Raw genomic sequence first — 27,342 nt, forward strand, 5'->3', positions numbered from 1 at the left:
AATGCTCCTGGTTGTTTCCTTGTTGAAACCTATCAGGGTGTTCAGGAGGCAGCCGATCGATGTGTTGCTCTCACATCCATGTTTCTCTCTCTCAGAATAAAAATAATTTTTTTAAAAAGAATGACAGAGTAAAACTGATACTTACACAGGACCCAGCACTTGGCTGTGACACCCTGTGTTAGAATCAGGGCCTTTCTTTTTTGAGCTGACATTTCCCACTAAACCACAAAGTTTTGTCTAATGTTTTCCTGGTGTCCACAAGCTAACTAAACTAATGAGTACCTGGAAAAACCAACCGAGGGAAAACTTTAAATGCAGTTTTTTAAAAAGTGGGTAACACTCTATTCAGTTTTATCAATATGGGCAGAGAGTATTGTTTATGAATTCCTAACTTGTGTTAAAAAGGAACGATTTTCAACCTAAAGTGCACTTAGCACCACCACCACCCCCACCTTAGCAAGCCCCTCAAAAAACCTCCTGTCTGGAGCAGCAGTATCATCCCAGCCTCCATGCCTGGGCAAGCCCTTACCCCTTGGGTCACAGCAGACCCAGGGATCGGCACCCCCCGCACCCCAGGGTACAGCAAGTTTGCTGACCACGTGCTCAGCATGGAGCTCTCGCTGGCTGCATCCCAGGCAGGCCATTTAGACGTTTGCTGAGTGCCCAGACCACACTCCACCAGCTCTGCTGTTGGAGAAACGGAGGGAACAGTCATTAGAATTCACAGATGTTCTGGAAATAAATCTCTAGAAGCTGATTTCAGAGTTAGCTGCTACACGCTTTGCATCCAAATGAGTTCAGGGCCTGACTTGTTTTATCCGCTCTCTTATTTGTGGAGGTACAGTAAGCTCGTGAATGACCCGGGAGCCAGTCTGAGCGGAGAGAAGCAATAGTCCAGGAGAACTGACAGAGCGGATGATGCACTGCAAAGCCATTGCCGTGGAGGGCGGTGAAGTCTCCACCACCCCAGGCACCCCTTATAGATGAAGGGGGGAGAGGTGCTGCCTGCAGGGGGGAAGGAGCAACGGACTGAGAAGCGCTCTGGACTCCAGAAGCAACTACCAGCCCCAGAGGCTTTGGCTTCCTTCACGAATCTCTTCTGTTGTGGGTTGAATTACATCTTCCCAAAATTCTTAGGTTGATGTCCTAACCCCCAGCACCTGAGAATGTAACCTTATTTGGAAATTGGGCCATTGCAGGTGTTACTAGTTAAGATGAGGTCCTACAGGAGTAGGGTGGACCCCCTAACCCAACATGGCTGGTGCCCTTATAAATAGGGGAAGTTTGGACACAGACACACACACAGGGAAAACGCCATGAGAAAATGAAGGTATTTACTTTTAGACAGCGAATTTATCTACTGAATGGTACAAGATGGGGGAGACTGCTGGACTGATTGGGTTTTCTGAAGATTCAAGTCCGAAAACTAGATCCCCTTTCACACATTTTCTGTGTTGGGACTGATGCCCACGTTTATTCACGGGACACGAGATAGGAGAGGCCACCGGACGTTCGTGTCAGTATTTTTTTTTATTGTATGCTTGATGTATCCAGAGACAATTCCAAGGGCAAGCACTGGGCGGGGAAGTTGTCTGGCTTGTAGATATTCATACAAAAGGCTGTTACGACTACACAGTCAGTTCCCACCGCAGGAAACAAAGATTTCCCTTTTTATCCCTGCCAAGTGCATTTTCCAGCTCACACGGTTAACTTCTCACAACGTGGCTGCAGACACGTGCGTATTCATCCCCACGGGAAGTCTGCACGTGACACTTAGGGATGTTTACAGTCCATCAGGTAAAGCACGGTCCACGCAAACCACGGAGGGGAGGGGAGCTGGGGCTCAGGGTCCTGCTGAAGGACGTGCCACGGCTGCGGGAAGCACAGGGAAGCTCCAGGCCAGCATGTGCCTGGGACCCACCATCCCTCCCCACACACGGGAGTGGCCAGCTAGGTGGCTTCCCCTCCCTCCCTCCCTCCTCCACGCGCCTCCCTGCCAACACTGGGAGCTCAGCAGAGAGGCCTTCCCCATAAGGGGCTCGTCTGCTCCGCAGTTAAGAATTCGGTTAGTGGCTTCATAACAGACGCATCGGCCCTGCCCGGCTTCCCTGGGGGCCGGCACAGCTGTGCACACCTGTACCAGTGTGGGGTGGCATCAGTTAGGGAGCGAAGTCGCTTGCCTGGTTGATAATTATTTTTTATACCTAATAATCCACCCAGTAGTGAAGGAACCTCACTGCTAATGCTGTTAGCTCGTAAGAAAGACTTTCTAATAACACTGAGGCTTGTGTTACGGGGCACTAAAGAACCACCATAATTTCAAGTACATACTTTAGCTAAAGTTCCAAACCACCTCCAAGAGTGAAAGCGTTCCTCCTGCTTGAATTCACTCTCCTGCCCCCTCCCCCAGACTACGAGGGCCACCCCCTCGATGGTGAATCCTTTCTACTAGACAACGCTAACTAGCTAGCTTATGCTTGGTAACGGGTGCCGGTGGGGGACGGAGTCTATCCTCTATGGCCATGTCTTTCTGCACAGAGCATGCAGCCCCCCCCCCCAACACTTAATGGATACACAAATGGCATTTTAGGAAGCTATTTACACTCTGGCCTTTAAGCATTACTTTCACAGTTCATCTTGGCTATCCATTTTCTCCATATTGCCTTTAGAAAAGCAATCCCCGGTCAAGACGTTATCCGTGTAACGATACGCATTTCTCAAAAGCGGAGTCTGTCTGGAGCATTTAAAGACAAACATTCCCCCCCCAGCAACAGCCTGCTAGCGTATTTCAAGCTGTTAGTATAAGTAAATACAAGTCACTAGAAGTGAGTACGGCCACATCGGCAGATCCCCTGCTCTCTTCTTGTCCTTCCCCGGGATTCCCGGTGTGCGGAGAACCTGTCCACTGCGGTCACTGGCTCTGACTGTACCTAGACCGCCTCTCTGCCCGATGGAAGCTTCCCAGCGGCTTTAACTTGTGCCAGGCTGTGCCAGGGAGCGCTGCCTCGCCCTCTAGGGCTCACACAGGGGCCCTGCAATCGTGATGTAGGGCGTTAGCCCAGGGGGCTCTCAGTCAGGGTTGGCCCTTCTCTGAAGTGCTGGGCTAAGGTCAATGCCCCCTAACAGAAGCACCCATTGTGTTTCCCACAGCACAACGGCTGGGAGGTGGCATAAGGCTGGCTGGTGACCCGTGACCTTTGTTTGGCCCGTAATAATAAAAGCAGGCCTCTGTGTAATTTACTCTCACTAGATTCCTTTTGGTCAAGCCCCGAATCACCTTGGGTATCCCAGACATGTCAGGTCCGAGGAAATGTTTCCACAACAGGGGGAAGTGAGACCTCGTCGTGACGTTTTTAGACCGGCTTTCTACGTGACCTTGCTTTAAATAGCCCCTCTGGAGGTGCGTTTAGGGGGGGATGAGGGACCCATGTCCTTCTGGACCCCCACCCTTCCTCCCTTAGCAGCTGCAGACAGACTCTCAGAATGGCAGCTCCACAGAGGAGGAGACCCTAAGTTAATCAACCGTGAAAGCCAGAACCTGGACAAAAGTCTCAAAGTCCACAAACCACCTCCAACGGCTGCTATTAATTCTGTCAGCTCGGTCTTCCCGGCTCTCACCACCTGTAGTCATTTTACATCCGAGATTTACACACCTGCTGGGCAAAAAGATCATGGGGCTCTCATGCCAAGGGGAGTTGGTGGGAAACATTTGTTCCGATAAAACCTGCACATGGGACGCGAGTCCCTTCCAGCTCTCGTGGCCTATGATGCGCTGCTTCTGAGGGGTCGCCAGGAGTAATTAAGCTGCTGTGCTCCCGCCAGCTGGTGTATTACCACATTCATCATCTCTGCCCCCTGCCGTTCCCAGAGTGGCTGAGAGTTCCAGTAGCTGGAGGTAAGCGTCCCCCCAAACCACCTGCCCACCTCAGCCACCAGTCCGAAGGCAGCTACTGGGACACATGGGGGGGGGCGGGGGTGATAAAGGGAAGGCCCAGGGAAAGCCAGCTGCTCCCCACACAGCTCTGTGGGATACAACAGGCTGGGCAGCCAGGGTGGGGGCTGGGCTGTTACTCTGGAGCGAAATGCTTCTCCATCTGTGGCCTTCTTGCCCTCTGTGTTCCCAGTGCTGAGCCCATCTGCTCTTCCTCACACTCTTCTGTGCTCCGGTGATAAGTCCAATCCTTCACGCGAACACGACGTTGGAAACAAATCGGTTTAATGAGAGTCTCCGCGGAGATGGTGTGGCGGCTGCTCAGATTCCACCTACTTTAACTGGAATCGAAACCGTCAAAAGTTCCTCCTTCCCCTCGTTAGCTGAGAGCTTCGCAGCTCTGTGGGGTGGAACTATGCCCTGGGGCCATCTGATGAACCCTAAACTAGGTGGCGGCAACCAGGCCGGGCCTCGTGCCCCCGGGAGATCCACGCGGTGACTCGGGAAGCCACAGGTGTGGCTGCCTCTGGCGCTCTAAAGTGGGCGGGTCAGCTGACACACGCCCAGCTTTCCCGCACGTGGAAGCAGTTTGTGGGTCCCGGCACAGGGCACAGAAGGTAGGTTCTTGAGGGTCACGGGAATCGGGACAGAGCTGGGACTGGACAGGACCCCTTTATTCCTTCCCTCCAGATGTGTCCCTGAGAAGACACAGCTGGAGACATTCTGCGCTACAGATACAGACAGACTAGGACTCAAACTAAGGGACACCGGGAAGCTTCTCCCTCGAGTGCGCACACAGGACCCTGGGCCAGTCAAAGCAATGCTTTTGTTAACCTGAAAGAAACTGTCACTGAGAAAGTGTAAGACTTCAGAAGATTTTGCTTTCCCACTGTGGAGCCTGCCTTTCAAGACCCGATGAACTCTGATCATCCCCCAAAGAGGCTAATGTGTCCATTGCCACTGGAATACAGTAACAGCAGCTTGACATCCACAACTAGTCACACAGGAAAACAACGGGCACACGGGATACATGTCACACGGCAGAGGATGGGGACCACACGGCGGAGGGGGCGTTTCGAATTTCCGGGCAGAACACAAGTTTACAGTTCGATCTGGCTTCAGAAGGGGCGGCCCCGGCGGACCTTTCTCATCTTACTCGAACAGGAGAGCGGTTTGTTTTGCTGGTAACTTAGTACGGTGGGAAATTTTAAATAAGACGGGGGAAGGGGGTGCCTGCTTCACTTAAAGAACTTAATCTCCGTGTCCACGCAGTCATAGAAAAGGTCCCCCACCTCGGCGGGGTCCAGGGGGTCGGGGCTGGCCAGGATTTCTTCCATGGCCTCCAGGCCTTGCTTCTCCAGCTCCAGCATGGTCTTCCTCAGCCTGCGACCTTGCTCCTAGGGAAGGACAAACACAGTGGGGGGTCATTGCGATGAACCCTGAAAGCCTCCCGGGGTGAGGGACCCACCCTATTCAATGTTGCCTACATGACAGCCACAGGGATCCTTCCAGGGCGCTAATGTAGTTACATCACTGCTCTGCTCAGAATACCTACAGAGCTTCCCGCTGCCTTCAGGATACAGTCCTGAGTGACACTGCAAGAAGGCCGGACGTGACACGCAGGCTCTTACTCAGTAGCCACCTCTGGCCACGCTCCTTCTCTCCAGCCAGACTGAAATTGACTGGACTCCTCCAGCCCAATACTCAATACTCGATACTCAATACTGGTTCTCACAGCTGCACAGGCCAGCGTGCTCCCCTCGGTGCCTGGTCAGCCGGCACCCATCCTCAGGCCCCTTCCCAAGCCTCTCCTCTGGGCTCCCCAGTCCAGGCTCTTCCCTTCCGCCTGGGAAATTGTTCTCTTCCTGCGTGAAGCTTTGTCTACCTGCCTGTGTCCCCACTAGACCCTGGGCTCCTCGGCCTAGCTCGGCCCTCCAATGCCTTGGACATCGTAGGCACTCCCAGTGAGTGTCTGTTGGATGAATAAAGGAGTCCATGAACAAACCCAGTTCACTTGTTTTCTGAGACGGTGAGATCTCTTCTTCTAAGTGGGACGACAGTGAGAAACTTTCATTTGCCCAGTTAGACCCTGAAGGAGAAGCTGCTGTGACCACCCACCCCTGACTCAAACCAACAGTCTTTTCTAAATTTCAAAACCCATCCGATCCATCGGTCTCGTCTCTGAAAGTTTGTGTAGAAGAGTTCAGCATGCACAGCCTTCCTACCTCTGCCTGATATCCACAAAACCATGCGCCTGAAGGTGATGTTTTCACCCGGGGCTTACTGTCACCCACCTAGAGAATATGCACAGGCGGGAACCCCCGGGAACAGCCCCGGGCTGGACTGGGTGTCGGGGACCAGAGGGACTCAGGGCTCCAGGGAAATGGTTGGCAGGGAAAACATGTAACAGCACCGTGCAAGTTTCACACGTAAAAAATGGTTACTTCTGTGGCATGGAAGGGTGAGTTCTGGGACTAAGCGAGACCGCCCTTCTCAGAGATGCTTCCTGAACCCACTGGGTTTGCCGCCTGCGTTGCCCTTTATGTTCCTCGCGTATAGTCCCCTGTGCTCGCCCAGCCCACACAGAATGCAGGCTCGGTTTACCTGAAAGTGGCCCTTTCTTGCCCTGGCAGGTCTGGCTCAGGGCTCAGTGGTTAGAGGGTCGGACTGTACACCAAAGGGTCACAGGTTTGATTCCTGGTCAAGGGCATGTACCTGCGTTGCAGGTTGGATCCCGGGCCCCCGATGGGAGGCAACCGGTTGATGTGTCTCACATCGATGTTTCTCTCTCTCTCTCTCCCTCCCCATCCCTCCCAAGCCTCTCTGAAAAGCAATGGAAAAAGTATCCTCAAGTGAGGATTAAAAAAAAAAAGTGTCCCTTTCTTCCAGAGAAACTGGACCCGTTCCAAGCTGTTAAATAAATGCTTGTGGGCAGATGAGCATCTAACACCCACGGTCCTTCCTCCTCCCTTCTGCTGGGGCTCTGGATTTTGGGGGGGGGGGGGAATGGTGAGCTCTCTCATTGCTGCTTTCCTGGCTCCGTTCTCTCTGGCCTCGACCCCCTCCACGGGCCCACCCCCGGGCTCACCTGGTCACTTTCAATGACAGAACGTGCCCACTCGTGGGCCTTGTACAGTTCATGCCGACGGTCTGGCTTCTCCTGGAACCGAGGCTCCTTTTTGGCAGGATCATCGTCCCCGAAACAGGGAGACTGTGCTTTGGGGACAAGTTTTACATCATCAACAAAGATGAAAGGCTTGAATACGGACCTGGAGAGAAAGGAGAGGTGCTTCAGCCAGGCTGGGGCTCCAGGAAACCCAGAAGCGGTGCTTTCGCTCGGCAAACCTTTCCTGAGCCAACCCGTGGTAGGTGGTGGGTTGTGGGTGGTGGGTGGGTGCATGTTAAGAGAGAGACAACTGCATATTTTAGTAAATGTTTTCGTGAAACTGCCACTTCCAAGCTGCAATTTCTCCTCTTTACAGGGAGGAGACATCTAGACAGACCTGCTCTGTTCTGGGAAGACCATTCGAGGCCCCTTTCAGCCGTGTAAGGTAAGGCAAGTAGAAAGCGCCGTGGTTCTCTCTTTAAGTTGAAAGAGGCAGCCCTTCTCTAGCGCGGTTTGCTGGAAAGTGGCCTCCTGGAAAGGAAGGCTCTGAGACTCCATCTCGCGCTCTCTTTTATTTTAGGCTCTACCTCATTTGGAAATTTTTAAAATATCTCTGACAGACTCAGGGAAGGGACCGATTAAGACAGATGACAAAAAAGGACCCCAGAGAGGACACACCACAGAGAAACAGAAGTCTGGCTCTGTGAGAAGGCGGGTAGCTGTGGGCACAGTAGGTGGTCAATGCAAACACTCTGATTCAGCTCTTTTGGCACAATGGATGTATCTTAGGGCAAATGGACGTGTGTGTGTGTGTGTGTGTGTGTGTGTGTGTGTGTACCTGCGCATACCTGGGCATACGTCACTAGTTAAAGTACATCAGACACCAGTTCTAGGAAGTTTCCTAGAGCTTCCTCCCTATTTTCTGTTTCCTGGGCTGAAGTACACAGCCTAATACAAATGGGTTGAGAAATAGCCTTCTAATATTTAAGATGGAAAATGTTTAAATTCTCTCCCCCTCTTGGTTTATCCACCCTGTATGTTGAGTATTTGTGTGTGTCTCCCAGATGTGGGGACCTCCAGTGATGTGCTGGTTTGACAACTATATCTCTGAGGGAGGGAAATAAGCCCTAGTTAATGGTGTCTGCCAATTTCTGTGGTGTAAATATACCCACTGTGGCCCATTTCAAGCTACTGACGTAACATCACTGAACACAGAGTCAGGAAGGACTCATGTAATCGGTTCTCGCGGGCTCCAGTTCACTGCAGAACTCCGAATTTTACAGTCTCACAATGCGAGGATACCTCTCCACCCTTTCCCTCTGTGAATCTTCACGTCAGTGGAGCTTTAACAAATACTGGCCTACAACTGCGAAACTGTTTCCAAAGGACAGAACCAGTGCACAAAAGCCAACCAGTGTCACTATATGGATGACTGAGGCACCAGCTGACACAACAGAGTATTGATAAGATGGAATTTGCCTTTTAGAGGAATTAAAGGTCTTTTGTATCTCCCTCTAGCTTGCACTCCGACTTCTGCACTTCCTTCCAACTCTCAGCCTTACATAGTACCTGGTATTTGCTAGGAGGCAGGAGAGGAAAAGAAGGGAGGGAAGGAGAGAGAAGAGAATTCGAGAACAAGTTGTTGGAGAACAGGATCCACAACTGATACAGTGAGCAAAGGGCAGAGAAGGGCGGCAGCAGACAGAACAATAGTCAGCCCGTGTCCTGCGGTTTCTCACACGACCTGGGAGGGATGAGTCAGGCAGCCCTGCTCTTTGATCATAATCTTCCTGCCCCAACTCACCTCCCTAATGCTCTCACTGTTAACAGGAACCAGTAAAATGTCCCTCCTGTTACTACCTAAAACCCAGGAGTGGGTAATTATGCTCCCTGCTGACAAAATACAAAACGTTGAACATGCCCAATTACAGAGAAATATTGAAATGTTGAATAAGAAAGAAAACCTATGACAGTTCCACAGTCACTGTCGGAAACGCAGCTCATTTGACCACGGGAGATAAAAATGAATGCCTTCCGGAAGGCTCCTCATCTTCCTTCAGGTCTTTTTAATTAATTTGACCCATGAATAATTTGATTTTAATGTTACTTGAAATTTCCCATTTGCAATATTTGAAGGTTATACCCTAGCCCACTTCTCTAACTGTGTTAGGCCGTGCACTTCAGCCCAGGAAACAGAATTCCTTTATTTTACTGCCCTGGTGTCACCAAGGCCTGTCTTCTAAGCACTGTCAGAGCAGGCGTCTGACACAAGGGAGGGGGGGAGGTACAATCATTCTTTAGTTCAACCCACCTCTCTGAAGGCTCCTACTCCCTACAGAGCAATGTCCAAGACCTCACTCGGCAGAGCCTTCCAGGCGCTTCCAGTGCCCGCACATACCCCTGCAGGCCAGCAGGGAGCGCTCACAAGAGGCTGTTGAGTCACCAGCACTGGGAGACAAGTTTTCATGCCTCTATGCTTTTGCACATGCTGTTCCCTCTACCCAGAATGTCCTTCCTGCTTTTTGTCCCTAACGAACTCCTACTCTTCCGTCAATGCCCAGCGCTCAAGAGTCCCTCTCTCTGTGAAGTGTTCCTCTTCGTCGTCTCCTTTGTGTCACCTCTTCCCTTGTACACACTTGGTCTCTAGTACCCAAAAATCACACTATGTGGTACACAGTAGGTGCTTAATAAGTGCTTGTTGAGTAAATAAATGAGTGGATGAAAAACTAAGAATAGCTTATCCAGAACTTAATAGTCAGGTCCTGCTAGAAGTATCTATTGATATTGGCAGTAGTTTAAAACATGAGGCCCATACCTGAAACTAATACAAAATAATACTGAATGTAAACTGTAGTTGAAAAATACAAATGAGGCCCAACAAGCAGGTAAAATTAGAGACCAGCATTATCCCCATTGTATAGTATAGAGACGGAAGCTTAGAGGTATTAAGTAACTTGTCCAGCTACTAACCGACTGAGGTGGAATTCAGAATCCTGGCAGTTTACTCCAGAAGCTATGCTCTTAACCTCTTTGCTGAAGTTCCTGGGCAGAAAGCAACCCCTTAAAATACAATGTCTGAAAGTATTAGCCAGGGCACTTGAAGTTGCTCCCATCCGCCTCGCCTCTGGGCCATTTTGCCCTCTAACTCATGGGAATTGGTTGTTTTGACAAGTCTTGGGCAGTCCTGTAATCGCTGCCTCAATGTGTCTTGTTTAGCTTTGCATCCCTCACGTACAGCACAATGCCTGGCCCGTGATACACACTCGATACGTATTTGCTTAATTTAAAACAACTGGATCCCATGATCTTGATGAATGCTGTGTGACTAAAGCTAAGGACATCTTTTAATGGAAGCTCTCTGTGCTGCAAGGCCACACTGAGAAAGACTAAACAGTGTGACTCGGCTATGCAAAAGGCGGTGCGGGAATTCGGTGCACACTTGCTGGACAAGCTTTGGAGGGAGGCACAGGCTTTCTGCTTACGTGACTGTGTTCAGACGAACCTGGAGGGATCTGGGGTCCCAGTGAAGTAGTGGATGCACGGTGAGCTGCTGCTCTGAGGCAGGACAGACACTACACTGGCTGTGGTGAGGAAAGACTCGGAGTCTATACAGACGCCACTGGCTTTGTCCCGTAAGATGTCAATCATAGTCTGCACAGTGATGCTTTCTGAAGAGAGGGAGGAAGAGGGAGACGGACAGGGACAGGGACAGGGAGAAGAGAGATTTAACTGTGGCAGGTTGCTAACCAAAATCCATTCACTCCTTTACCTTTTTCATAACAGAACCCCTAAATTATAGCTGGGAACATAACTGCCTAACTACAGACTGTATTTCCCAGCTTCCCTTGTGGCTAGGTGTGGCCATGGAATAAATCCTGACCAGTGTGTAACATCCTGTCCAGAATATATTTATTAAGTTCTACAGAAAAGTCTTTAAATGTTCTTCTAGATTAAGGGTCAGAAAACTTTTTCTTAAAGAGCCAGATAAATATTTTAGGCCTATGGGCCATGCAATCTCTGTTGTAACTTACCTGTTGCAACCGCTCACCTCTGCCCCTGCAGCACAGAAGCAGCCACAAACAAACAGGTGTGGCTGTGTCACAATAAAATTTTAGTTACAAAACAGGTGGCTGACGACAGGTCATAGTGTGCTGGCTGGTATTCTAAATGATCAAAGGTTTGACTAAACAAAACACATGTATCACTAGCAGATATAAAATGTGGCCGTTGAGATTTATTTGGAAGGGTTTCCGCTCGGGCACAAAAGTAACAAGCTGGATCCAATCACCATATTTACCTAAATATGGGTTCTGACTAAGTTGATAATTGAGTGGAAGACAGAGGGCTCATGAAGAAAATTCAACAGTTAACTTAATAAATGTTCATGGAACAAAGGACTATAACAGGTGTCACAAGGGGATCCTAAGATGAGTAAAAGACAATGCTCCCAAAAGACAGGCTAATGGGAAGATTAAATTAGGGAGAAGATCATTGAAATATACAAACGCTGAGGTATAAGGAAGGCTGCAATAAGCATCACAATGACATTAGTGTTTAAAGAAGAAATAGCAGCAGCAAACTTCCACGGATAAGAAAGCATCCTGTAAGAATAAATGCAACGTCTCATCTTGCCTGAACATCAGGGACTTTAACACAAGTCAGTCTCTATATACAAGGTCTATTCTCTACTCCTCCATGCTCACCCTCCTAAGTTGAGTTCTCTAAAATAGCCACAAGCAAAGGGTGTGAGAGGGAGAGTCGTAAGGGATGTAATGGCTCACCTTCTTGCTTTTCTAAGCTGTCTTTGCCTGCACAGCAGTGTAGCTGGTCCTCAGCTGGAGAAAAAACTTCGGAGAAATTGAACTCCTCCTCTCCCGTCCACCAGCCTTGACTCTGAGCATAACTCCTGAGCTCAGGATGCTCTGCGTCAATCTTAGTGGTGAGTGAAAGCTGATTGCAAATGCACCTGACGCCCTCTGCAGAGAGTACAAAGCCCAGTTAGTTGGAAATACACTAATAAAGACTTAATCAAGAAATGGAAATTTACAGGGAATCTCTCTCCTGCAACTTGACTACAGGGATGAAACAAATTCCATTTTTGAAGAGAGAAACAGCCAATCCTTGGCCCTCTTCTGAGAAGATCTCCCAGAAGGTCTGACCAATCCCGACCAGCGTCATCACATTGTAAACGAGCAACGGTCACTTGATCTTAAATAAAAATAATAAATAAAAATTAAAAATAGCTTTGGCCTAAATACTTGATTTTGACATTATTTACACTAAGATTTTTTAAGACTTGTGAATAATTCTACATATGTTATTTTCCTAGAGGGCTGATTTATAATAGTCATTTGCTTTCAAAAATTTTAGCATTCAGGGGCCAGAGTTCATTAAATCCTACTGCAATCACACTACTGCGATCAGGGGACATGAAATCAATGAGGCCAAGGAATGGTTGGGGTATTTTCAATTTAAATAGTGAAAGACAACATTCATTTTGACAAGATGGATTTTTAAGCTGTATTTTGAAGTGAGACTAAGCTAAAATGCGATAGATCAAAAAGTTTTACATTGTACTTAAAAGCAATATGGTTGCTTTTCAGCATGAACCAATAGTCTCCTTGATGGACCATTCAATAGTAAGACTTTATTTTAGGAGAATTTTTCTTAAGGGAGTTTTAAGTTCCAGCATCGCAGGAGGCTTGGAGACCTGTTGGGCCACACCAGCTACATTAGTTCTGTAGCTACTATAGAAGTAGGGCAGGCAGGCACACCTGGGTATATGTGGGGCAGATGTGGGTGGAGAAACGCTCTGAGATTGCTTCAAGGTGCCATTCTGTACCCTTGTGAGAATGAGAAGCCGCCCCCTCCTCCAGGGAGACAGACTTTGCACAGCTTAGTCAAGAAACCACAGCCAGATCTCACTGCCTGGGTGGAGCAACCTTTTCTAGGATACAACGTGCCCATTGTCCACAGCAACCCTGATCGCTGGACTGACTTAGGCCACAGAAAACAACAGCCTTGATTCCCAGCTATTGCAACAGATCTTCTGCTTCTAACTCAGCTCAGATTTGGTTCCAGTCACCCCTCAGACAGATGGCAAACAGGTTTCAGCCCTGACATTATTTCTAAAGAACTGGAAGAAGATTCCTGGTAAATTCAGTTGCAAAAAATACATAGGCCAAGTTTCAGTTCAACAAGAGAAGAGTTCTGTGATCTACTAGCCATGTCTGCCATGGGCATGGGAGTGGAGAGCTGCGTGAACGTGCCATGTATTTGTCATCCAGGCCTAAGGAATATAAGAGGGGCTTCGCTATCCAATTCTTAGAACTCTTTAGTCCTCCTGGAAGCCCTTGGGCCCACTCTGGGATTCCATCCTGTCCAGAGTATGAGGGTGCTGAGGCAATGATACAAGACAGCCACTCCCATCCCTAACATTTCCTTCCTCAGAACTGTCTTAGAACAAGATGCTGCAGGAAGCACAGAGCAGAAATTTATTGGGCAGCAAATCCCTCTAGGTGGATTCCCTAGCCTCTGCTGGTCTATAAACATTGTCTCCCAGTGACATGGGCTTATTGGCCCAGAGGAACTCAACGGTCCTACAAATCCAAATTCCTCCTTTAGAGGAACAGTCCAAGCGCAAAGAGCTCCAGGGCTGGGGTGATCAGGGGCAACTCCCTGTTGCAGTAATCCACTGACCTATCATAAATGGAATGGAAAAAATCACCATCCCCTTGGCCGATTAACAGAGTAACACTTTTGGATCATGAAACTGCTGGTAGTCTAAAATGGGTCCTGCCCAGAAAGCAAACAGAAAATAGGAAACGTCAGAAGTATGCTTCCCAAGTGTGGACATCCCTTCACTCTGGGTTCAGAAGACTCCAGCTCCCTCTCTAGAAGCAGCAGCCCAGAGATGAGAGGCAGCACACAGACAGTCTGCAGCAGCAGCAGGCAACATCTATCCCGGCCTTTTCTGCCCACGAAGCTCTTCGCCATCCACACCCACTCACCTGTGATTTTCTCAGCAGCCCAGTACTTCCCTACGGTCTCCAGCACCCAGGCCTCCTCACGGTCCACAATCAGATAAGCACTCTGGAAGCTGTGGCAGGAGCCTGCATCTTCATAATAATTCCCACCTTGTCCATGTTCTTCCAACAAGGCAATGATGACATCAAAGGCTTCTTTAGCCGTTGACCCTCTTTCTAAACCAAGCCTGAAGTAAGGTAACCAGAGGTATACCTCAGTCATTTCCTGCCATGTGAGTATTACCATAGTAACCAAAGATTGGGAGGAGGCTGAGTTTTGAAGTGTGGGGGTGTTTTCTGTCTTTGGGCATCCCCAGCCCACATACACAGAAGAGTCAGGACCCCAGTGGCTCAGCCACCTCCCTTTCTCTTTTCTAGCTCTGTCTCCCATGGACCTGGCCAGCTCCCCTCTAGCTCTTAGCAAGACCCCTTTTGTTGGCTTATCCACCCTCTTGCCTCTACCCTCCCACCTCTGGGCAAAAGGAAATCTCTGCCGAGTCCAGCCTTGCTCGCTGCTGTTCTACGTCAGGTTGGTTGGTCATCAAAGTGTCCCACAGCCAGCCGTCGTCTTGGGTGCGTACAGCAGGCTCAGAGATCTCGGCAGGAAGGGGCTGCTGCTCAGCACGCTGGCAATCCTTTCCTACGGTTTTCTGCCTATCAGCCTGCCCATGAGCCTCTCTCTACTGGGTGGCTTACAGCGTCAGCTATCGAAAAGTATTTCTTCTGAAGTGACACAGCGATCTCCTCCCGGCACTTCCAATTAATAGACCCCTTAAAGAGGGCACAGCTCTTGCCCTCCGTGTGACCTTGGGCAGGTTACATAATATATTTGAACTTCAGTTTTGTGTCACCTATAAAATAAGCGCCTATATCATTGGGTCGATAGGAGGATGGGTTTTATGAGATAATGAACATGAAAATACATAGTACAGGTGCCCAAGATCAAACAAGTGATCAGTTAGTTTTGAGAAGCAGCACACTGTGACTGAGAAATAAAGGAACCCTGCTCCCCGGGCAATGACTAATCTGTTTCCACGAGTTTGCCTTTTCTAGATATTTCATAGAAATGGCATCATACAGTATGTGACATTTTGTGTCTGGCTTCTCTCACTTAGCATAATGTTTTTGAGATTCGACATCCTGTAGCACGTATCAATACCTGATTATTCTTTATTACTGAATAATCACTGTATTCTTTGTTTTCCCATCACCTCAAAGTTTATATCAAATGGCACACATCTTCTTGGGGAGCATTGTGTTATAAAATATGAGGTCTGGAGGGAGATAAATCCTGTGTCCATCCCCCACTCATCCTGGGCAGTTGTTTCAAAGAATCACCAGTACCTGACCAGATCCATGCCCAGCAAGGCTTCCGTCTCAGCCGCCGGTTCTCTGGCATTGACGGCCTCGTTGGCTATGCACACTCCATGTTCATTGGCTCCCATTTCTGCCCCCCAAAGCCAGGCAGGTCTGCTTATCACAATGGCGTGGGTCTTGGGAACTTGGTCGATTGAAATGTAAGTGCACTAAAAAATGAAGACAGGAAAGAAGGGGCCATCGCCTGTCAGGTACCACTCAGTTCTCACCTTGGTACTTACACTGAACCACCACATCAGTTACAAACAGACTAAATAAGTAAATAAAAGGCCTTGGGAATACTGGACTTAAAAGACACCCCAAATCTCAGTGCGGCTGACAGGTCTCCAGGGTGTCTTTGTCTTGCCAGTTACTCAGTTCTTAGTCTCTTTGGCTCCAACCAGCCTGTCCATGATGCTGACGTCTATGGCGGTCATCTTCCTGAACCAGGATTCAGCCCATCTGAATATTCTGTGGCTAATCATTTCAATAGACACAGATGAACGCCAGCATTTCAAACAAACATAGCGATTTACTCTCAGTTGCAAAAACCCTTCTCTCTCAGTGGTTTTCATTGTTAACCGTATAGAGCCCTATCTGTAAAAGAAACTTTACCTAGAAGCCTGACGTAGAAAAAAGAAGATGCTTTGTCTGAAGACGGGAGGTCCCTAAGCCTCCGGCAATGACGCTAGGGTTCCCTGGAGCACAGTTTGACAACCTACAAGACTGCTGTAGTGGTAGAAATGAGAAAATGACAATACCTTACATTTAACTAACGCATTAAGCGCACACTCTCTTGTACACTGTGCTTCCCTGTCTGTCCCAGTTGATCCCCACACTCAGCCCCCGAGGTGGGTACATACGGGAACAGTCCCAAAGAGGTGGGTTTCTAACTGCTACGAGAACCACAGTCATGCCACGTGGAGCTGTGGTCTCACCTCCCCCAGGTACTGTGTCTTTACCTGGAAAAGAATGAGCCGATCGAGATCAAACTAGTTCTTTCCAAGTGTCTTTAGCCTCAGAGCCCTTCCTTCACACAAACCCTTACATGGAAGAGTGAAAACAACAGAACCGGCCGAAGTGCATTGAGACGCCAATGGAAGAACAGGCGTGGGCCTGGGGTCGGGTACCTCAGAGCCTTCCCTGCTGGCCCCCTCCCCACTTTGGGCCCACGGGAGAACTCGGCTGGATAACTAAGCCAGGTCACCCAGAAGGGGCCTCCTGTCTGACATTCCATCAGTCTGCCATGCGCCCTGTGTGTGGCGAATGCACTATGGAAGTCAGGGCTCTAAATCACACGGAGCGCTTCAGCTCTCAAGGGACAACTGTATCAGCTACAGCAGCCATTTACATTTTAAATGAGGAAGCTGAAAGCATTGGATCAACTGCAGCCTTAGATCTTTTTTTGTCTCAAGACCCAATTATATCGGCTGAATGCAGCCCAGGAAGTTCCACCGCATTGATTTTCCATAATCTCTAAACCACAAGTAACAGCCGAAATGCACACTCATTGGTCACGTGGCATCTGCATCTTCGCCATCCATGGTGGATGTGGCTGTGCGCTGGGATGATGTTATTTCACCTGACGAATATTTGTCAACTGAAAGCTAATTAAAGCCGGAGGTTGTCAGGACAACATGGAGTTTTTCATGGTGAATTGATACTAAAATATACCCTTGAAGTGCTTTCCCTCATTCGGTTGCCAAAAGTCATTTACTTTACGAAATGATTCTTTTAGAGCAAAACCTGGCCAAAGCAGTAAACAACTAAGCCAGGGTCCTCTGTGTTCGTCTACATGTAACTGGAGTTTATATCTTAAACTTGCACTCTTTTATGTAAAAAGGAGTCCAGGCTTTGCCCAACAGTCTTCAAAAGCCCTGTGTGCACTAAGCTCCAGTGACAAATTCTGTCTTGAATAAGTCGGAAGGAATCTCAGATTCTTAAGCACAGGTTTATCATGATTTTTTACAGGCAAGAAAAAAGTGAAAATAGGAAACGGGTTTACTTATTTGCCCTCAAATTCATTTTTACACATTCATTTCCATTTCACCAATTACTTATAGAGTGTCAACCACACACAAAGCATTTTGTGCTAAGTGCTGCTGGCAGATAAATCAATGAGATGTCCAACCCCATCCTTCTGGTTGGGAAAAATGGAGAAGGCACAGCACAAATTGCTATGACCACCAGGCCAGCCTCAGTAAGTGTCACTGAGACCTGTCTACTTAAAATGCACTGCATCCTGCCCCTCCATCCCCTTACACTTCTGACCAACCCACCCCTGCTATGCTTTCTCACATCCATTACGTTTATTCCAAAACAACATCTGATTGACTCGGGAATCGCACGTGCTGTTTGTGTGTGCTCCCGCCACAGGGGCAGGGAGGCGTCTCTGCTGTTCAGCTCACTGATCTAGCCCAAGCCTGGTACATACGAGGCATCGATAAACCTTTTCTTGAATGGATGAATGAGTGAGTGAGTGAATGAGTGAATGAGTAACAAAGGTCAAGGGAGCATAATAGAGATTTGAAGGGAAGAGGGAACACATCCAAGTGGTCAGAGGCTTTACAAGTGGGTGACATTTGAGTTGGTCTGGAATAAAGGGCAGGACACAGGTGGATAATGGAGGATGTCACAGGTGTGTTCCTGGTGCAGGGAAGTCCCCACCGTACCACTTAGGAGAACTACTATGATGCCACTGAGTCGCAGGACTGCAGGAGTTCAGTAAGTAATGACTAACAAAACTGTTGACAATTGAATCAGAAAGACCATATGGTCTTTGTCGGAGTTCAAAATATATGCAGCCAACTTGACACTTTTCAGGCCAAACTCATAATGAGGAGGGAGGAAGGAGATCCCCAAGCAGCCAGATGGGCCAGCTCAGTCTCTCCTAAGCAGTGGGCGGAAAGCCGAGGCCCAGGATCCCCCTCATGGGCTACAGAGCAGGGGGGTGCGGAGGAGGCATGTGCGTGCGCCCAGGCCTTGGTGAGCCCAAACACCTGCCCCTCGGGGTGTCTTTGTTATGAACCGCAGAAGCCCGGGCCTGACACGGGCCCTTCTGTGGCTGCAACTCACATGCACTCCCCTGTGTTTGAAATCTGGCTAATCACAGGTCTGGGAGGGCTGGGGAGTATGGACACGCTTATCTCGCTTAGATGGGTTATTTAAAGCCCCACTTGGGGAGCAAACCTCCAAATAAGGGACATTTGCACAGGACATAATTAACTAAACGTTGTGGAAGTCAGACACCTAGAGCATGAACACGGCAGGCAGGCAGGCACTTTTCAAACGGCCTTCACATTCGCCACATTACTAACAAGGCAGAGAGTAAGTGGGATTTGAGGTAGCAGAGGCCTCACCAGGAAAAAAAAAAACACAAAAAGCACCCGAAATCTTTCAGTGAGGCAAAAACAATTACAGTTTAGTTCCCCTAGTCAAAATTCCTAGCCAAATTTCTTTTTTTAAAATGTTTTTATTGATTTGAGAGAGAGAGAGGAAGGAGAGAGAGAGAAACATTGATCGGCTGCCTCCTGCAGGCCGCCTACTGGGGATTGAGCCCGAAACCCCGGCACCTGCACTGACGGAGAAAGGAACCAGTGACCTCTTGGTGCCTGAGACGACACTCAACCAACTGAGCCACACCGGCCAGGGCCCAAATTTATATTAGAAAAGGGAAAGAAAACATAAAACACTCACTACTTAAAAGAGCAATCTTGAAGGGACGGGTCTGGCATCAGCTTTGGTTATTAAGCTGTGAAAGTGACGAGCAGATTGTCTTGCTCCCCCACATCCACTCCTAACCAGCCTTTAATGAAACAGATCTGTCGGCTAGTGTGACCTCTGGGGGACCAGGCCACGGCCTCGTAGCAACAGGAGAGTGCCCAGAGCGGGGAGCATGGGGAGGCCGACTTCTAAACCTCAGAACTGCCTGATGGTGGAGGTTTTAAAGGTATCGCCTGAATGGAGCTTGCCACCCCCTCAAGTGGCTCGTGGGGACACGTGCCAGGTCAGAGGGTGAAAAGATGAGCTTTGACCAGGCCCTAGAGTCAAGGACAGGAGACAATTCTTCTGCAAAGCAAGCCCTCTATTACTTTGCGTGATTGTCTCAAAAATGGAAAAGCACCGTCAGCTTCAGGCCGCCGCCTGCCGTGCACATTCCAGCACATACTATTTCTGGATCTCGCCCGTGAAAGGGGCGATAGAGACGCACACAGCGGGCGTTTGAGTCCGTGAAGCACAGCCTTTGTCCGACCTGCTGGCCTCGGATGGGAGCGCAGCCCGGCTCCGCCAGCGGGAGCCACGGAGGGAGCTGATGAGTCAGCCGGATCCTCAGCGTAGGAAAGGAGAAGGCGGGGCAAGGGGCTGCGTTCAGAGAAGTATTTTTAGTTTCAGAAAATCTGCGACTCTCAAGCAGCACTGCTCATCCTCACTGACAGGTTTTGCTTGGTTCGTTGGGTTTTTTTAAAAAAATTGTATCCCAGTGTCTTGTCTGCTACTTGACTGGTTTTGAAAATGTGCCCTTAAGGTTCAGATGAGTCTAAATTAAGACAAAAGATGTCGACTGCATTTTAGAAGAGCTGCTTTTTATTTCCCTGAAGCTGTGAGATCTTCGAGGATGGGCAGTGCAGAGGCCTGGGCTCAGACACTGTGCACTGAATGGAAGCGTGGCATGTAATTTTAGAAACAGGAACTCTGCACCGGAGGACCCGATCTCTGGTTCTTGCAGTCTCCAGCAAAGTGACCCTGACATACAGTAGATGACAGATGGATGGGCAGACAGGTGGACGGACTGACGGGAGGTTAAAAGGTGGGGAGCTGGACAAGTTGGAAGGGAAGACCGCCTGCCAGGATGGACCAGCTGGGACGGTGGGTGGGTGAGTGGATGAGTCATCAGGATGACTTTCTGCACGTGGTCATTCTCAGAAAATGAGTGTCTGGGATGTCAACACTCAGTATAACATTTCTAGGAAAAGCACAGAATATGCATGTTTAAAATATCACGAGATGGCTAAGGGATAGATGGGTTTCTGTGGGAAGCTCTCACTCCCATAGTGGAAAAAATAACTTCTATATGCCAGTGGGGGCTGTTATAAAAGTAGCATGATAGTTACGGTGGCTCATAGGCCCAAATATGGAAAAGAACCCGTCCTTCGGTCCTTGGAACAAGTGACAGGTATAACTGTGAGGGAATGAAAGGCATGAGCTTAACTTTGAGAAGCAGATTCAGGAGCATGTGCTAAAGGGGAGTTTGGGAACTGAGACCTAGGGTCACAGAATCTCCCAGCACTAGTCAGTTCTTTAAAACTGATGAAATACGTTATGGAATATCTCCACAATGGACTACTATCGGCTGAAAAAAAAATCATCATTTCTACGTACAGATAGTAAAAAAAAAAAACTCTTCAGAAAATATTATTAAACAGAAAAAAGCAAATTGTAGGCCTTTTCAATAAGTTTAAACTTCTATATTTAAAAAAATCAAGTTTCAGAATAATGTGTATAATGTGCTACTTTCATTAAAAAAAGAAAAAGAAAAGGCTAAGTATTCACATTTATGTCCACGAATTAATAGAAAGGGCTACATAACGTGGGAATCTGAGTCGACTGGAGTAAGTGGGAGCAAGACTTCTCACTGTAAACCTTTTTGTATCACTTAATCTTTGAACCACATTAATATATTACCTATTCAAAATGTAAAATTACATTAAAAAGTATCTTCACCCAAATGAGTTAAAAATTTATGTCCACAAAAAAAAACAAACAAAAAAACCCTGCACACAAATGTTTCTGGCAACTTCACTCCTAACTGCTAACACTTGGACGCAACCAAGATGTCCTTCAACGGGTGAAGAAAAGTACACGATGGTACACCCAGGCGTGGAATATTACTCAGCGCTGAAAAGGAATGCACTGTCGGGCCTGGAAAAGACATGGAAGAACTTTAAATGCAAATCACTAAGTGAAAGATGGCAATCTGAAAAGGCTACATACTGTGTGATTCCAACTCCATGACATTCTAGAAAAGGCAAAACTATGGAGGCAGTAAAAAGATCAGTGGTTGCCAGGGGTTGGGGGAGGGAGGGATGACCAGGTGGAGCACAGAGGATTTTTATAGCAGGGAAACTATGCTGGCTGGTACTGTAATTAATGGTGGGTATGTGTCATTACACATTTGTCCAAACCCATGGGATGTACAACACCAAGAGTGAGCCCCAATGTAAACTATGGCAGGTGTTTACTGGCTCATCACTTCCAACAAACGCTGCGCACCGAGGCAGGATGTTCATGAGAGGGGAAGCTGGCAGGTGGGGTGGGGTGGTGAGGGGTTATGTATAGGAATTCTCTGTACTGTCTGTTCATTTTTCTGTAAACCTAAAACTGCTCTAAAAACTAAGTCTATTAATTTGAAAGAGAGAAAAGTGAGCACCCTGTTGGCACACAAATCAGCTGGGACTCTGGTCCTGTAAACACAGCCCAGAACTTTTAAACAAGGCAGTGACAGAGCTGTGTTTTGGGGGAAGGGGGGATTCTGGTGACCCCGCAGGGATAAGACTCCAGGACAAAGAGACTGGGGCACCAATAAGCAGATTATAGAAGGGAGACGGGGGTGGGTCTGAATGAGATGGGGCAGTGGGAGGAGATGGGGACACAGGAGAGGAAACAGCAGGACTCAGTCACAGCTGTCCCTGTGCATCTGGGGGTAAGTGGGGAAACGAGGGCCGATGTTTCCCTCAGGTTTCTAGATTAAACTACATGGCAAATAACAGAGCTGTTCGAAGAAATGGAGCAAATGAGATGGGAAAAATGAATTTGGTTTCAGGCGTGTGGGGTTATTTTACCTGCAGAGCTAGCTCAAGACACAGGGATGCGACCCAGAAAAGAGGTCAGGGCTGCCTGAGACACTCATTCTGGGGCGTATCAAGCTACACTTATTCATGCAAGGGGACAAACTTCAACCTACAGTGTATGTGAGTAATAACATACCGTGGGCTAGCTAGTGAAAAGAATCTATTTCCTAAAACGACTGTAACCGTGAGATTAAAATATTTATTTAGCCTATGCCCCAAAAAGGAAAACAAATTTTTCTAAAATATTTATTTCAGACGTATTTATACAGTAGCCCCCCTTATCTGCGGGGGAGATATCTAAGACCCCCAGTGGATGCCTGATAGTACCAAACCCTCTCTATACTATGTTTTTTCCGATACCAACATACCTGTGGGAAAGTTTAATTCATAAATTAGGCACAGTAAGAGATGAACAAACTAATGGCAAAATAGAACAATTAAAACAATATACTGTAGCCCTGGCCGGCATGTCTAAGCGGTGAGAGCGCCGGCCCGTGCACCCAAGGGTCGTGGTTCGATTCCCGGTCAAGGGCATGCCCCGGGCCTGCAGGTCCCCGCTCCAGTCGGGGCGTGCGGGAGGAAGGCCCATCGACACGGCTCCCTCGCATCCGTGCCTCTCTCCCTCCCCCTCCCCCCTTCCACTCTCTCCAAAAAGCAACTGAAAAAAGCATCCTCGGGTAAGGATTATCAACAACAACAAAAGCCACAATATACTGTGATAAGAGTTATGTGAATACAGCCTGTCTCCCCAAATACCTCGCCCTTCTTCTTGTGATGCTGCGAGATGCTAAAACACCTTAAGATGAGACCTTCCACCGTTTCACTTAAGGGAGGCACTTTCCGGCTTCCCCTCGGCGTGGCCTGAATGGCCAGCGTCACTACTCTCGAGCTTCGGGCCACTGCTAAGTCAAACCAGGGTTCCGTGGACACAAGCACCGCGACACCTCGACAGTCCGAATCCGAGATGCCTGCTAAGTGACCGAAAAGACCTTTAACAAAGTTTAGCATCTATTCCTTGGGGGGGTTTTCGAAACACTCAAAATAGGAATTGATGTCTACTTTCTAACATGATAAAGCTGTGTGACTCTCAGTCCCCAAGCCAGCACCTCGCTCAATGGGGAAGCATCAGAGGCTGCCCCACTCAGGTCAGGCACAAAGGCACAAGCACCCACTGTCACCACCACCACTGATGTTGAGTCCAAGCTAGGGGCCCATCAGACAAGAAAACAACTAGATTTAGGAGCAATCGAACTACCTCTATTTGCAGGTTTCATAACGATCTACCTGGAAACCCCAAAAGAATCTATAAGTGCTGGCCCAGCCAATAAAAGTATTTTAGCAAAATAGCAGAATGTAAACTTAACAAAATAGCCATTATGAAAGTCCGACAACACCCTCTAGGGATACGGGGAGGTGGGCCTTGTTTTGCATTGCTGGTGGGAATGCAAAATGGAAGGCCACCTACAAGGAAACCTGGTAATATCTAACAGAAGTGCACACTGATTTACCCTGTGGCCCAGCAATCCCACTTCTAGGCACTGATCCCAAAGAAACACTGACAAAAACTGTTTTATGTAAGCACTCAAAGTAGGAATAGCTGGATTTTTTTTTTTTTTTTTTAACAAGAAAAGATAAACCAAGACCAGACACTGTGGCCGACGAAGTGCTATTCGCTTCAGCACTGCTCGTAAATAGCAAAACACTGAAAACCAACCCAAATTTCCAGCAACAGGGGGCGGGCTGAACTATGATTCACCCACAGGAGGGGGCACCGTGCGGCTCTCAGTGGGGAATGGAGGGCATCTCTGTCTGCCACGCGGAGGGTCTCCCAGATCTGGTGTAGCCGAAGGAAGCCCAGTGGAGGGAAGCGGACTGCGCACGGCACCTGAGCGAGGAGGGAAGGGGGCGTGGATGTGCACCTGCGTGGGTGGGTGCGGTTCACTACATATATGTGTCATTGTTTTAATGAGAGAATAAACCAGAAAACTTCCTAAACATGGTTACCAATAGGAGAAAAAGGAAATGGAAGAAATGAGGAAAACAGAAGCTAGACTCCTCGGACTCTAGGCACCCCTCGTTTTATTGTGCTTTGTTTTGTTTTGTTTTCAGTTGCAGTTGACACACAATATCGTATCAGTTTCGGGTGTCAGCACAGCGATTAGACATTTATATAACTTAAAAGATGGTCACCCCTTTGGATCAGTCCAGTTAGTACTCCACAGAGGCTGCGTTATTTACAAATGGAAGGCCGGACACGCCACCAGCAAAAAGATCCCAGCTCGTTTTATCATGATATTCGCTTTATTGCGGTGGTTTAGAACCAAAGCGTTACCTCCGAAGTCTGCCTGTGCCTTGTTCTGTAGACTTGACTCTGGAACCGTGCAAATGTTTTACTTAATTATAAAATAGGGGTCATCGCAACAAACCCGGAATCCTCCACAGGACCCTGTTTTGAAGGCCATACAAAAACCTCATGGAAGTGGGAGTCAACAGAGCTGGCCTGACGGTCTGGACTGGAGGGCAGACTTCCAGGGGAGACCTTACGGCGCCCTGGGCATAGCGAGAGGAAGAGCGCCCGCACTCATAGGGAGACCGCAGAACCTCACTTACCTCCACCTTGCTCTCGGGCTCGTGATCGGAGGCCGGGAAATACACAACTTCCTGCACTTCATCCCTGGGCCGAGCCGAGTTTTTCCCAAACACCACCAGACCGTCCTTGGCACGAGGCGGGAAGGCCACCAAGCAGCAGCTGGGAGGAGCTGCAGCCATCCTGAGAAGAGAGCGACGCCACAGGCTGAATGGGAGCAGGCCTAGCTCCCACCCTGAGTCCTTGGGGCCCATTTCACCGGCTGACACAGCCTGAGCGTTGAACTGGGACGCGCTCCCAGCTGGCACACGAAGGCGGGCGCCTGGAGTAGAATTACCAGGCTGCGGAGCCCAGATAGTGTTTAGTGCTCCGTGGGATCAAACAAGCTCAGATCTGCAACAAACAGCAGTGCCGGCCAAAAGTGCGATGAGATGACGTCGGAGGAAGGAAAGGAGGCTATTGTTCCAGGCAGCAAACACACGCACACGGCAACCTGTCCCAGCAACAGAAAAAGCCATCCTTATACCTGTTGCGGAGCCCTACGGAGATGCCTCAGACCTAGAGGTACATGGCTGCCATGTAATGGATTTTGGAGTAGTGATGGAAATGGGTCTAGATTTAGATCAAAAGAGACTCCCCCTTTTATATATTTTTCCTGCCTCTCAATGACATGACAGTCCAGGGCCTCCTGGTTTCCCTCCCTCCTCTCCAGCTGGCTTGTTCTCTCTACCTGGTCACTGAGCATCCTCGCTGCTTGGTTTCCCATCGCAGTGGCCAGCTCCACCTCCAGCCCACGAGATCATCGAGACCTCAGGAACTATCTTACCATCTGCTTCTCCAGAACCTAACATATCACCAAGTCCTGTAGATTCAATCCCCCAAATCTCCATGGAAACCATCACTTCTCTCCATCTCCACTACCAGCCCCCTGCACCAAGCACCACCATCTCTAGCCTGGACCACTGCAGTAGCCTCCTAATGGATGACTCTGTAACAGCTATTATACCCCCTCCAGAACATTCTTCACATTGTAGCCGAAATGGTCTTCTTAACGGATAGATTTTACCATATCATTCCTACTTAAAATCCTTTATAGGTTTCCCGCAGCTCTTAGAGTAAAGACCAAAATCTGACCAAGTTCATGCCCCCTCCCCAGCTCATTTCCAGTCATTGCCCCCTCCACTCTCTCAGCTCTAGCACACAGGCCTTCTCCCAGTTCCTCCAGTACTCCCAGGACCTTTGCACAGGCTGTGCCCTCTTTCTTGAGCACTCCTTTCCCTGCTTCCTGCACCAGAACCGTCTGCTGAGTTAACTACTGCTCCTTCACATACCAGCTCAAATGCCACACTCATTTATGTCACCAGAGGATACAAACCATCAGATCTGCAATATCTGTGTAACTATTTTGTTACCAATCATCAATACTTAAGTCTTTTCCTCTCAAAAATCTAAGCCATATGAAGGCAGGGACCATGTGTCTTTTGCACACTGCTGTAAACCCAGCTCTACGCAATGTCTTCTGCAGGACAGGGTAGATTTTCAATAAGTAATGAACAAGTGCTCAGTTCTCCTTTCTTAATAGTCCACCAAACGGAAGCTGACTGTGCAACTCTTTCTTACCCCCCGCCTCTGCACCTGGCAAGAATGAATGCCCTTCTCTTAGTCATAGTGAGTTCCTGTCAAAATCTGATTCAAAGTCCTTTTCTTTCAGAAAATCGTCTGTAAAGTACTCGGTCATTTTCTCGGCATCCGTGGCACTAATGCACCCAGTTTGTTCTAGGATAGGTGCATTCGTTGCTGCTCTTCAAATAAAGCTCCCTGAGGGTAGGACCCATGCCACCTAACTATAGATGCTTTTTCTCCCACCCCGTTACTATAGGCACTCAACATTATCTATTGAGCCAACTATCGTATTTGTGTCATTAATTACCCAACTTAAATGTATTTTACTTTACAAATCCAAAATATAAATGAAAAGTAAAGCACTGTTCTCAGAAAAGTAACTGGGATTCGAAACTCAGCCCCACTACTTATTAGCTGTGTGACCCTGAACAAGTCGCTTTACCCCTCTGAGCCTAGGTTTTCTCTTCTGCAAATGTTTTGCCCCAGCCCATAGGTTTATCATAAGTATCCAATGTAATGATGCTTGAGAACCTATTTGGTAAACTCTGGAGGCTACATGAGTATAAGATATTTAATTTGGGTTTTGACTGTTCAAATAGGGCAGCATCTCAAAAGTTCTGTTGGGCAAGCCAATCAAAACAGAACTCATAACTGGAGCAGTTATCAAATTGCAGAGTCAGCTACATTCTATGTCTAGAAACATCTTCATGAGGGACCGTATTGCTATGTCTGCATACAGGCTACTTCAAGTTAGTCTGTATTTGCATGCCCAGGGCTGTCAGAGTTCTTCCCTGCGTTGCTCAGGGCAGCCCCTAACTCTGAAAATAATGTGCTCCCAGCTCAGAGAAACAGGCCCTCTCCGCTTT

The 27,342-nt window shown here is 48.4% G+C and overlaps 1 protein-coding gene across 2 annotated transcripts in view; it reads right to left on the reverse strand.

Annotated features, from left to right (window-relative positions):
• Window positions 1–1,513: 1,513 nt before the first annotated feature.
• Window positions 1,514–27,342, reverse strand: part of SCRN1 (secernin 1) — a 35,567-nt gene continuing 9,738 nt past the window's right edge. Inside the window, exons 2-8 of one of the 2 annotated variants that reach the window (XM_081147368.1) lie at window positions 24,877–25,036; window positions 15,407–15,588; window positions 14,048–14,250; window positions 11,819–12,013; window positions 10,540–10,705; window positions 7,020–7,200; window positions 1,514–5,328 (exon numbers count right to left, since the gene is read on the reverse strand). In XM_081147368.1, the coding sequence (XP_081003494.1) occupies window positions 5,170–5,328; window positions 7,020–7,200; window positions 10,540–10,705; window positions 11,819–12,013; window positions 14,048–14,250; window positions 15,407–15,588; window positions 24,877–25,035 (1,245 nt within the window). In that variant the 5' untranslated portion in view covers window position 25,036 and the 3' untranslated portion in view covers window positions 1,514–5,169. The remainder of the gene's footprint in view (window positions 5,329–7,019; window positions 7,201–10,539; window positions 10,706–11,818; window positions 12,014–14,047; window positions 14,251–15,406; window positions 15,589–24,876; window positions 25,037–27,342) is intronic. The other variant, XM_081147369.1, reaches the window with a different exon arrangement.

Source organism: Miniopterus schreibersii (genome assembly GCF_964146895.1).
Source record: "Miniopterus schreibersii genome assembly, chromosome: 9".
Classification (NCBI taxonomy): Eukaryota; Metazoa; Chordata; class Mammalia; order Chiroptera; family Miniopteridae; genus Miniopterus; species Miniopterus schreibersii.